Raw genomic sequence first — 13462 nt, 5'->3', positions numbered from 1 at the left:
GTTTTCACTTTGACTGATAAATGTTATTAAACTATTATATGTATTAATGAATGGCTATCATCTATTTTGAATTTATTGAACCATAAAACTAATTTTTGACTCTTCACAGTGAATAATCCGCGAAGCGGATTATGTAAAATGTGAAGAGTCAAAAATTAATTTTATGGTTCAATAAAATCAAAATAAATTATTGCCATTTATTATAAATAAATTTCTATCAAAAATAAGGTTCAAAGAACATTGCTGGTGGACTATTAGTCCCCGAGGGTATCACCAGCCCAGTAGCCAGTACTTCGGTACTGGCATGAAAATACGGATTTTTTTGTGTAATTAAAATTTGCTGTTACAAAATATTAAAAATTATTATAAATTAAGGAATGTATCTCCCTCGTGCAAAGCTCTGATTCCTTTCACGAATTTGGCTATACTTTTTGGACCTTTTGGATTATAGCTCTTCATCTTTTATATAAGCTTTGGATTTCAAATATTTTGGCCACGAGCATCACTGAAGAGACATGTATTGTCGAAATGCGCATCTGGTGCAACAAAATTGGTACCGTTGATTTTATTACTACCACTGGGTCGATGCCTCTGCTGGTGGACTATTAGTCCCCGAGGGTATCACCAGCCCAGTAGCCAGTACTTCGGTACTGGCATGAAAATACGGATTTTTTTTTGTGTAATTAAAATTTGCTGTTACAAAATATTAAAAATTATTATAAATTAAGGAATGTATCTCCCTCGTGCAAAGCTCTGATTCCTTTCACGAATTTGGCTATACTTTTTGGACCTTTTGGATTATAGCTCTTCATCTTTTATATAAGCTTTGGATTTCAAATATTTTGGCCACGAGCATCACTGAAGAGACATGTATTGTCGAAATGCGCATCTGGTGCAACAAAATTGGTACCGTTGATTTTATTACTACCACTGGGTCGATGCCTCTGCTGGTGGACTATTAGTCCCCGAGGGTATCACCAGCCCAGTAGCCAGTACTTCGGTACTGGCATGAAAATACGGATTTTTTTGTGTAATTAAAATTTGCTGTTACAAAATATTAAAAATTATTATAAATTAAGGAATGTATCTCCCTCGTGCAAAGCTCTGATTCCTTTCACGAATTTGGCTATACTTTTTGGACCTTTTGGATTATAGCTCTTCATCTTTTATATAAGCTTTGGATTTCAAATATTTTGGCCACGAGCATCACTGAAGAGACATGTATTGTCGAAATGCGCATCTGGTGCAACAAAATTGGTACCGTTGATTTTATTAATTTTATTTATATTAACAATAACAACGTACACACATGTTGGCGTATGAATACACAACGTCATAGTGGGCGTGTCGCCATCAAAATTGACAACATTGAAAATAAAACTAATAATTTTAACCAATTAGAAGACAGTAAATACACTAAATTTATTTATTCTCAAATATTTTAACTTCTAGCTGTTATGTAAATATTGGTATATCAGTGATTATTTGATTCATTTAAGTTGACAGTACACATCTTCAGAGAATTTTCAAAAGTAATTATTCAAGATTTCCCTCTTTACAAAGAACCGGCAAATTAACAAGTTCACTATATTGCTGGTGTCGGTAAAATAGCCATTTCTCTACAAATATGCTCTTTGCAGGCTTTGAATTCCGATATATTAATCAGTGCCTGCATAATAGCATTTTTCTTTTATTTTATTATTTTTTCATAATAAAGGCCAAGAATTACACAAGAATCACTATAACTCCAATCTGTTTAAAAAGTATAGAAAATATTTCAAAAGAAAGAGAAAACCCGAAAACAAATAAATCAAAAGCACACAAGACTGGCTATACATATTCAGTTGTGAACATATCTTTATTACAGAAGGTTCTGCAATAGCTGTTGATCAATACTGACTGGAACTATGGTTGCGGCTACGTCCAAGACGGCTACGTTTTTAAATAGAGGAATCAAGCTCATTCCGCTGGTAAGAACTTTAATTTTCACATGCTTAATAAATGTTATAAATCATATTTACAAGTCGATTCAATCAACATACTCCGTATTTCGAAATTTAAAGGAGAATTCAAGTCCCTTATCAATTGGCAAAATCAAAAGCTCAAATAGTTATCAAAGATCCAGACTCATAATATGATACGCCAGACGCGAGTTTCGTCTACACTAGACTCATCATTGACCTCAGATCAAATAAGTTAAAAAGCAAAATAATGATAAAGTTGTAGAGCATTGAGGACCCAAAATTCCAAAAAATTGTGCCAAATACGGCTAAGGTAATCTATGCCTGGGATAAGAAAATCCTTAGTATTTCGAATAACTCATAATTGATATTCATGTCAATACCGTAGTGATGACAACTGGGCTAGTAATACCCTTGGATACGAAACGTCCACCAGCAGTGTCATAGACTCAGTGGTGTAATTAGTTATCAAAGATACCAGACTTATAATTTGATTCGTCAGACGCGCGTTTCGTCTACACTAGACACATCAGTGACGCTCAGATCAAAATAATTAGAAAGCTAAACAATTGTAAAGTTGCAGAGAATTGAGTACCCAAATTAAAAAAAAAACTGTCATATTCCTGACTTAAACAAGCTTTTCCTTATGTAAAGAATGGTGGAAAATTACCTGGTTTTATAGCTGGCTAAACCTCTCACTTGTACGACAATATCTATAAAATCAATATTTGTTACTGAACACAAAATATTTTGAGCATCTGTTAGTCTTTAACGGGAGTACGTGCATGGTGATACTTTCTTTACTTATTTTTAAATTTAGTGATAAAATCCCATCTTCAAGTTTTAACTGTTCACAAAATTTGCGTTGATGGTTTTTGGTCAATTTATTTTTCTTTTTCCCAGCTGATCAGTTCCTTCAGTATGTGGATCATGTCTGTACAATAAACCAGGGTTTTTTTTCTGTTTTTGTCTTCTTTGTGTACTCGATTTAAAATATCGATATATCTTATGGATTGAGTGTAAGTTTGTTGATCTTTCTTTTAATTTGATCTGGGTGTTTTAACGAAGAATATTTTTCACCAAATCAATATGCAATGTTCTTTACCTTCCTAATCGGGGTTTTGTGTCTGCATTTTAAATTTTGAATTCGTGAATATTTCATTTTTTTAAATCATATAGTGCGTATGATAAAAAGTAAAATCACAAAAATATTGAATTCCGAGAAAAACTGAAAACTGAAAATCCCTAATCAAATGGCAAAATCAAAAACTCAAACACATCAAACAAATGAATAATAACTGTCATATTCCTAACTTGGTACAAGCATTTTGTAATGTAGTCTTGAAAATTGTGGATTAAACCTGGGTTTAAAGCTAAGTCATCATCTCACTTGTGTGACAATATCCTTATAATCAATGTTTGTTACAGTTCACAAAATTTAAGGTTTTTTTCGGGAGTACATGCATGGTGATATTTCTTCTCCTTGTGTTTTAATTTAGTAATGGGAAAGGTGGTCTGATATTTTCATAGATGTGTTTATATATATAAATATTGATACACAAAAATTTCAGATATTACTTTTGATAATTTTTAAATATTTTTGATATTTGCAGGTGCTTGTTTGTTTTGGGATAGCAATAATAATTGTAATTGTTCCGTACGATAGACAGATACTTATGTCAACAACCGTAACCAAGGTGGTGCAAGGATTGATCTCACCTGTCTTACAACTCAACTACAACAAAACAGAGACATCACGTCAAAACTGTACAAAAATCAACCCTCCTTCCATTATAGAACCGATCTTACAACTCAACTACAACAAAAATAAAATAGAGACACCATGTCAAAACTGTACAAAAATCAACCCTCCTACCATTATAGAACCGATCTTTCAGAACTACTATTTTCCAGAGTCTAAGTGTGATAAAAAGTTATTGGTGTATGAATGCGCTGGAACTTGCGGAGGGCTTGGTGACAGAGAAAAGGGAATTTTAAGTGCCTTTTTGCTATCTTTATTAACACAACGTACTTTTGTTGTACTTCATCGAACACCATGTGAAATAAAGAAGTTTTTTGTGCCACGAATATATGATTGGGCAAAATGTTCAGCATCTGTATCAAAAGCTAAGTCAAAGGGATTTTTAATGGTCAACTACATTGATGCACATGGAAATTTGCCGCAGAGTTTTGAAAATTTAAGAGGATATGATATATGGAAAGAACACGTGGTTTTAATACACGTTAACATTCGTTTGAATAATAGGATAATGAGCCATCCAATAGCAAGAGAAACCATACCATGGATTTTGACGTCGCCACCGGGGTTTGTCATGTCTCAATTGTGGTATGCGCTATTTAAACCGGAAGCAGCATTATTTACACATGTAGACAACTTCATTAACAACTGTACGTTGAATAACAAACGAAAGCTTATTGCCGTTCACATTCGTACAAGATTTCTCCAGAAAAACTTCGGTGTTCATGTAAAAAATATATTCTCATTTCTTGATAACTATCAAGACAAGTCAAAGTTTACCCTTTACATTGCATCTGATAACGAGGATATAAAAAATCAAGCAAGAAAAAGATATCTGAACTTTGCTTCATTGAACAGAAACGTTGTACATATCGACCACACACGTGTTGGCTGTGATGGTATGTACACAGCTGTTTTTGAACAACTGGTATTATCCAGAGCCGATGTACTAGTCATGACACAAAGCGGGTTTTCTCGTATGGCGGCATATATCCGCGGCAAGCCAGACAAAATATATCTTTATCAAGCAAAAGATAAACCAAACGAGTCATTTTTTGAACACATTACCTTAGAAACACTGCCAAAAAAGTTTCCAATCAGCTGATCATGATGAATGATAGAGGAACAGGACAACAGAACGATTTAATTTACTATCAATTGAAGATTAATTATTTTCATTATAAAGTTTTCTTTACAAATAACTGTAATATTTTACATCCTAGTCATATCTAAAAGGTAAGCAGATACTAAAGGGAAAGCAAAGAAGAACAGTTAATTTCAGTACCCAATGAAAAATGACGACAGTTAAAGTCAGTACCCAATGAAAAATGACGAAATGTAATATCACCTTTTCTTTGAATCAAAATCAGTAAAAGTTATTTTCAATTGAAACAAAAACAAAAAGAATGAATTCCATTATTCTGAATAGATAAAATGTTCACCTCCACACGAGACAACTGTGAAAGACTATAAATCGGACAACTGGTTTGTGTACTGTTGTTTGTCTTTTTGTTGTTTTTTTTGCTTATGGTGTTGTTAGTTTAATTTCGGCTTGTGATTTGAATGTACCTTTCGTATCGTTTGCCTCTCTTGTAGAACTTTAGTTGTACTGTCATATAAAATAAACCAAACTGTTTGCTTTATATTCTTTTACGAACACAAAATGCTTTTAAGAGTAGTTCGTTGTCTTTCTATCATGATATCGTTTTAATTGAACGAATTTGTATAAAGTAAACTTTTTTAAATTATGATTTTCTACCACATATTACATTAGCTGCACTAAGCATGACTTTTAGTCTTAGATGCTCATTCGTCCCTCATTCGGTGATAGATGTTAAAAATGTTTGTACACAAGATTAATAATTGAAATTAAAACACGTTATAGATTGAATACGTCGGAATAGTTATCAAAGGTACCAGGATTATAATTTAATACGCCAGACGCGCGTTTCGTCTACATAAGACTCATCAGTGACGCTCAGATCAAAATAGTTGTAAAGCCAAACAAGTACTTTTCTAGATTTACATTAACGAGGAATGTTCAAAGTCGAATTCCTTATCTCATAAAAATAATGGAACATGTCGACACCGATGCTTAAAATTGAGTGCCTTAATAAAACGCACAAACGACATCAAGAAGTTGTGTACGAGTTATTTCCCTTTTCCCAGATGTAAGATGTTGAAAAGTCAAATGTTTTAATTGATACTATTGCAAGATGAAAGTTGACTAAAAATACATGCACAATTGTAAAATGAAGTTAATGATATGGCCGCATATTGTTGCGTAACACAACAAAAGGTATTACTGTTCATCCAGCATAACAATGACAGACATAAATCTTAATCACGGGTGCCGCATGTGGAGCAGGATCTGCTTACCCTTCCGGTGCACCTGAGATCACCCCTAGTTTTTGGTGGGGTTCGTGTTGTTTATTTGCTGTGTCGTGTGTACTATTGTTTGTCTGTTTGTCCTTTTCATTTTTAGCCATAGTGTTGTCAGTTTATTTTCGATTTATGAGTTTGACTGTCCCTCTGGTGGCTCTGGTATCTTTCGTCCCTCTTTGAATGGTCTTTCATTCGTTTGAATAGCCAGTCTCCGTCCACTAACTTTTTATCATATACATAGATTATCTTTAGATAATAAAATTTTATTCGACAAACTACAAAATTTTCACGAGAGTGACATTCAAACTCTTATATCGAAAAAAAAAACTGACAACGCCATGACTAAAAAAGAACCAGACTAACAGACAAATAATAGTACACAAGACACAGCATAGAAAACTAGACTAACTTAAGCAACACGAACCCAACCAAAAACTACCGTTGATCTCAGGTGCTTCGGAAGGGTAGGCAGATCCTGCTCCATATGTGGCAGTCGTCGTGTTGCTAATGTTATTACAAACCCAGTTTATTGTTTATTTCGCTTGGTCACACTCGTGAAAGGGAGCGGGATTGTAGTTACGACATTAGGAACATATCCGTTATAATCTGTGAAACGGATAGTCCATAATAAAATTAACGGTACCAATTTTGTTGCACCATATGCGCATTTCGACAATACATGTCTCTTCAGTGATGCTCGTGCCCGAAATATTTTAAATCCAAAGCTTATATAAAAAATGAAGAGCTTTAATCCAAACGGTCAACCAACTCGTGATGGCGTCTAAAATTTACGATTGGAAGATTTCAACTTCACCATTTGGACCTTTTGGTTTCATAGCGTTCTTGTGAACAGCAATCCTCTATCAGGGAAAATCATGGTAGGAAATACAAGCCCGAGAATATCCTTTCAATTGGGATATATATACTTCGTTGACAGGCGCTGCTGGAATTTTCCTACATAGAAATAGAAAGTTTGCAATTGGGAAGCTGAAATTATCTATTTTGTCATAAAGTTCTGTTTTCAACCTACCCTCATTGTCAATTCTAGATGTAAGTCAAGAATATGGCCGATTGTTTGTTGAAAAAACGTCCCCGAACGTAACAAATATTTTGTATACCATGAAATAATAATATCAGTTTCAGAGAATATTATTTTTATAATCAGGGTGTTTTCTTCACGAAGTAGGACTTATTCCTACCTAAGACAAGATACAAGATCTTCGTCGGCCCTTTTTGTTTATGAACAATGCAATACTTAATCTTTTAATATGTCTTTTATTTTGGAATGGGTAATACTCGTGTAAAGTGTAGAAAAGTAAAATGTTTTAATACTATTGCAATATGGAAGAGTCTTAAAAGAAAGTTGACTAAGAATACATGCAGAATTATAAAATGGAGCTGATGATATATTAGCGGCTATGTTGCGTAACAAAACAAAAGATATTCATTTTGACCCATTATAACAATGACATAAATCTTCATGGTCTTTCGTTCGTTTGAATAGCCAGTCTCCGTCTACTAACTTTTTTTTTTATCATAAACATAGGTTATCTCTAGTAAATGCAATTTTATTCGACAAACTACAAAATTTTCACAATTGAGTAATTCCATGGGTGGTGAAATAACCTCCACTTTAGTTTTGAACAGACATTGAAACAAGGTAAATATAATATAACTGCATTTATATTTAAGAATAACATCTTAGACAGTGGATAAATTAAGGAATTATTATAAATCTTAAGTCCCAGCTCCATCAGGCAAAGAACACCGTTAAAGAATTTGGTCATTATTTCTATGTCCATAATAATGTTTCTTTAAATTTCGTAGTAAAACATACATTTTTGCTTGATGACTAGGGTGTTTTTTTGAAATGAGAAAGCTCTAAAATCCGATAAATTTGTTATTTAGAAATATACTCTTACGTTGTTAAATATGTGTTTTTTTGTAAATAGTGAATTGTAGTAAGGTTTATACGTTTTAATTGATCTACTAAGGCCAATATGAAATTTTTCCTAATCTTGAACAGATATGTTTTTTTGTGCTGTTTTATGTGCTGTCCTAGGTGTTTTTACGTGTTCGTTTTTTTCTGTGGTTAGTCTCCATTTCGGTGTTGACATGAATATCCATCAGTTTTAGTTTGTAACCCCGGATTTGGTTTTTTTTTCTCAATCGATTTATGAATTTCGAACAACGGTATGCCACTGTTGCCTTTATTTATAGATAAAATTAGCTGTGTTTGGTACAACTTTTTTGGAATTTTGGGTCATCGGTGCTCTTCAACTTTGTCCTTGTTTGGCTCTCTTTACTATTATGGTATGGACGTCGCTGGTGGGTCTTATATAGATGAAGCGCGCGTATAGTGTATTAGATTGTAGGACTGGAACCTTTGATAAAAATTAGCATGTCGAAATGTCCTATTGTAATGTTTATTTGTTTATTTCTCTGCTCGTAATGTTCTTGTATTTATTAATTTTGTACTGTAGTCCTGTCATGTAATGTTATCATGTTAGTGTTATATTTAACAATGCCATAAAAGCGGGAGGTTTGGCTAGCCGCAAAACCAGGTTCAACCCACCATAATTTTTTTTAATGTCCTGTACCAAGTCGGGGAAATGGCAGTTGTTGTCTTATACTTCGTTTCTGTTTGTGTTGCATTGTCGTTTTTGGTTTTTGTTGCACTTCTGTGTTCTGTTGTTTCGGTGATTTCCTCTTATAGCTGATGTGTTAACCTCAGTTTTAGTTTGTAACCCGGATTTGTTTTCTCTCAATCGATTTATGACTTCGAACAGCAGTATACTACTGTTGCTTTTATTTATGCATTATCGAGTTTTACTGAAAAAAGGGGATGTTGAACATATAATTTCTATAAAGACAATTGCAGATATAGAAAAGATCTGCATACATGTCCACAATAATCGTAGTTACTTTAAAGTTGAAGAGATATTTTTTTGAATACCTGGAGTATATATATTTGCGATTTATGCATACTATATAATTTGTTGGAAATGAAAGCATATTGGTTAAGTTTCATGATTGGTATATTCATTTATTTTTCAATTACATATTTTTCATATGAAAAAAATTAAGCCGATTGGTTTTTAATTATCTTTCATTGTAGGTACCAATAAGCATTTCTTCAGCTTGTGTCGTGATATTTTCATTTTTCATCAACATGGAACATATTCTTATTTTGATTGTGCAAAGACGTTCTGTAGCAAGGTAAATAATATCAATATCTTTAACTTTTATCTATTCAAAGGGTCAATAGATGACCTCATAAAAAAGACCAGGATTAAAGATGTACATATTATTTTTATATAAGATTGAAATTATAATTAGATACTTACCAGAGTTCTGGTAAATCTATTAAATGGAAGTAAAACATCATGATAGCCATTGTGTGGTAATGAATTAAAGGCAACAGTATAGTTACTTCAACTTTGTACTTGTTTGATTTTATAAATATTTTGATATGAGCGGCACTGATGAGCCTTATGTAGACGAAACGCGTGCTAAATTATAATCCTGGTACCTTTGATAACTATTTACAACACTGGGTCGATGCCACTGCTGGTGGACGTTTCGTTCCCGAGGGTATCACCAGCCCAGTAGTGAACACTTCGGTGTTGACATGAATATCAATAATGTGGTCATTTTTATAAATTTCCTGTTTACAAAACTTTGAATTTTTCGAAAAAATAAGGATTAATGTTTCTTATCCCAGGCATAGATTAGAAAAGTCGTATTTAATTGGCACAACTTTTGGGAATTTTGGATCCTCAATGCTCTTCATCTTTGTACTTGTTTGATTTTATAAATATTTTGATATGAGCGGCACTGATGAGTCTTATGTAGACGAAACGCGAGTCTGGCGTACTAAATTATAATCCTGGTACCTTTGATAAAAGAGGGACGAAAGATACCAAAGGGACAGTCAAACTCATAAATCTAAAACAAACTGACAACGCCATGGCTAAAAATAAAAAAGACAAACAGAAAAACAATAGTACACACGACACAACATAGAAAACTAAAGAATAAACAACACGAACCCCACCAAAAACTAGGGGTGATCTCAGGTGCTCCGGAAGGGTAAGCAGATCCTGCTCCACATGTGGCACCCGTCGTGTTGCTTAAGTGATTACAAATCCGGTAAATAGTCTAATTCGGTAGGTCATATTCATGAAAGGGAAGGGGATTGTAGTTACGACGTAAGGAACATATCCGATATCATTTGTGAAACGGTTATTCCATAACGGTCAACCAACTCGTGATGGCGTCCGTAAAATTTACGAAGGGATGATTTCAACTTCACCATTTGGAACTCTTGGTTTAATAGCTTCCTTGTGAGCAGCAAACCTCTATCAAGAAAATCATGATAAGAAATGCAAGCACGGGAATATCGTATCAATTGGGAGATATATACCCCGTATGCAGGTGCTGCTGGAATGTTGCTACTTAGAAATGGAAAGTTCACAATTTGAAAGCTGAAATCATCTCTTTTGTCGTAAAGTTTTGTTTTCAACCGACCCTCATTGTCAATTTCTAGATGTAAGTAAAGATATGAAGCCGACTTAACTGTATCTGTAGTATCCTTTATCTCTAGTTCGATTGGATAGATGCGTTCCACATAGTCACCAAATTTTGAATTGTTTAGTGAAAGAACATCATCTATATAGCGGAAAGTAGAGTTAAAGGATATTGCTAACTTCTTATCTTTCTTCCTAAGAAGTTCCTGCATGAAGTCAGCCTCATAATAATAAAGAAACAAGTCGGCGAGTAGAGGGGCACAGTTTGTTCCCATTGGAATGCCGACAGTCTGTTGAAAAACACGTCCTCCGAACGTAACAAATATGTTGTCAATCAAGAAATCAAGCATCTTGATAATATCTTTGATAACTTTTTACAGATGTAGAAATCTCGTAAATATATTTGAAACATACAAATCAAGATGAAAAGCAAAACTTAGGAAACAAAACAGGTTAAAGATACCTGTGATATAGTTATCCTTTAACTCTACTTTCCGCTATAAAGATGATGTTCTTCCACTAAATAATACAAAATTTGGTGACTATGTTGAACTCATCTATCCCATCCAACTAGAGATAATGGATACAACAGATACAGTTAAGTCGGCCTTATATCTTGACTTACATCTAGAAATTGACAATGAAAGTCGGTTGAAAACAGAACCTTACGACAAAAGAGATGATTTCAGCTTTCCAATTGTGAACTTTCCGTTTCTAAGTAGCAACATTGCAGCAGCACCTGCATACGGTGTATATATCTCCCAATTGATAAGATATTTGCTTGCATTTCATGATTTTCTTGATAGAGGGTTGCTGCTCACAAGGAAGCTATTAGACCAAGAGTTCCAAATGGTGCAGTTGAAATCATCCCTTCGTAAATTTTACGGACACCATCACGAGTTGGTTGACCGTTATGGAATAACCGTTTCACAAATGATATTGGATATGATCCTTACGTCGCAACTACAATCCCCTCCCCTTTCATGAATGTGACCTACCGAATTATACTAGTCTATTTACCGGATTTGTTATCAAATAAGCAACACGACGGGTGCCACATGTGGAGCAGGATCTGCTTACCGTTCTGGAGCACCTGAGATCACCCCTAGTTTTTGGTGGGGTTCGTGTTGTTTATTCTTTAGTTTTCTATGTTGTGTAATGTGTACTATTATTTGTCTGTTTGTCTTTTTTATTTTTAGCCATGGCGTTGTCAGTTTATTTTCGATTTATGAGTTTGACTGTCCCTCTTTTAGTACACCAGACGTGCGTTTCGTCTGCATGCATCACCAGCCGTACAAACCTACACAAAGAAGAAAAAAATCAATTCAGGCAATCGGTAAATTTAAGAAACAGACAACTATTCTAAAGTTGACAATTGGATGAAAGTTGAAATCATCGCATTTTTAATGATTCTAGTTTGAAGTCATCAATCTGTTTCTTTATCGAAGAAAATATCAGTATAGGATCAATAAAGGAAGCATACTTCTTGTTTTGGTAGTATTCTTAATCTCAAGTTCACTGGGATATATGAGATGCAATTACTCAGTGAAATGTGGGTTTTGAATGAAAGAACAGCATCACTATATCTGAAAGTGAATTAAAGAACTTAGTGAGATCAGTTTTCTTAAAATCAATATATATGCCAAGGTGTAGAACACTGGTAATGCAATATTTGATGATAGCAAATTTACAAAAAAAAAAGTAAATTAATATACTTGATATGTCATGTCGAAACAAACGAGCAAGCAATGACCACTTGTGGTACTCTTTGGGTTGTACAATGTATCTAGAACAAACTTACGTTCAAAAACATAGCATGTCAAAATCACTCCTGTCTAATTTAACTAGGTGCAAAAATATTAATTTCTAAAGGGAACGCTTTTATTCTTGTGTTTCAACGCTATAACAATATTATTTAATGTGCTTATATTAATAAGTTTTCATGTATGTTGGAGTTTGTTTTTGTTTTTCTTTTGTTTTTATCTTATAGTTGATTTGTTTCCATCGATTTTAGTTTGTAACCCGGTTTGTTTTTTCTTAATCGATTCATGACTTTTGTACATCGGTATACTACTGTTTCATTTATTTAGTGAAATTCATTGCCTTTCAATACCAATATTGTCATGTTCCCGAATATAACTGTTTTACTGAAAATAAATTTGCATTGCTATGCAGCGTGTCTCGGTCTTTTGTACAAATTTATTGATTTATTTTTGATGTTTCTTGTCTGTATGCTTACTAGTTTCTGTAAATGTCATAAAAGCTTCAGGATAAAAACATAAACAATGTAAATGCTATGATTTGCCAAATACCGCCAATCACATAAATTATTTGGACGAGTATTAACCAAAAGAAACATGGTCCATACAATAGCTAAAATTTGGATGCTATCTACATTTGAGGCAGAGCCCTTGGTTTTCATTTGTTAATTTTTTTTGTAGACAATCATACAACAATGCATGTTCGTATTTCTATACTTTAAGGCAAATACTCAGTGTACATCCGAAATGTTTGAAAAGTTGAATTTGATTCTCAGAATGTTTACCACAGAATATTTTATTATGTCCCTTCTTGAATATTAAAAGGAGACAATATGCTATATTTGTATTTCTTCTCTTCATGTGGTTTCTTGTTATTGAACATCCTTGTCCTATTAAAACTTGTCCTGCTTAAAAAGAATCCAGCATGACAATATATTTTTGGTCCAGTAATTGTTCAAACATTACTAGTCCCGTTGGTTTTTTGTATTATACTATTAAAAAATCTACACTGGTCATTTTGTCCAGTGACTGACATGTACCCCTTGCATGATACAATCATTCCATACA

At 33.6% G+C, this 13462-nt stretch overlaps 1 protein-coding gene across 3 annotated transcripts in view; it reads left to right on the top strand.

The window, feature by feature from the left end:
- Positions 1 to 4937, top strand: part of LOC139522767 (uncharacterized) — a 43388-nt gene extending 38451 nt beyond the window's left edge. Inside the window, exons 3-4 of one of the 3 annotated variants that reach the window (XM_071316269.1) lie at positions 1868 to 1970; positions 3575 to 4937. In XM_071316269.1, the coding sequence (XP_071172370.1) occupies positions 1908 to 1970; positions 3575 to 4825 (1314 nt within the window). In that variant the 5' untranslated portion in view covers positions 1868 to 1907 and the 3' untranslated portion in view covers positions 4826 to 4937. The remainder of the gene's footprint in view (positions 1 to 1867; positions 1971 to 3574) is intronic. The other 2 variants (XM_071316271.1, XM_071316270.1) reach the window with 2 other exon arrangements.
- The last annotated feature ends 8525 nt before the right edge of the window (positions 4938 to 13462 follow it).

The sequence above is a fragment of the Mytilus edulis genome, chromosome 5 (genome assembly GCF_963676685.1).
Source record: "Mytilus edulis chromosome 5, xbMytEdul2.2, whole genome shotgun sequence".
In the NCBI taxonomy this organism is placed as follows: domain Eukaryota; kingdom Metazoa; phylum Mollusca; class Bivalvia; order Mytilida; family Mytilidae; genus Mytilus; species Mytilus edulis.
This window is presented reverse-complemented; position numbering and strand designations above follow the sequence as displayed.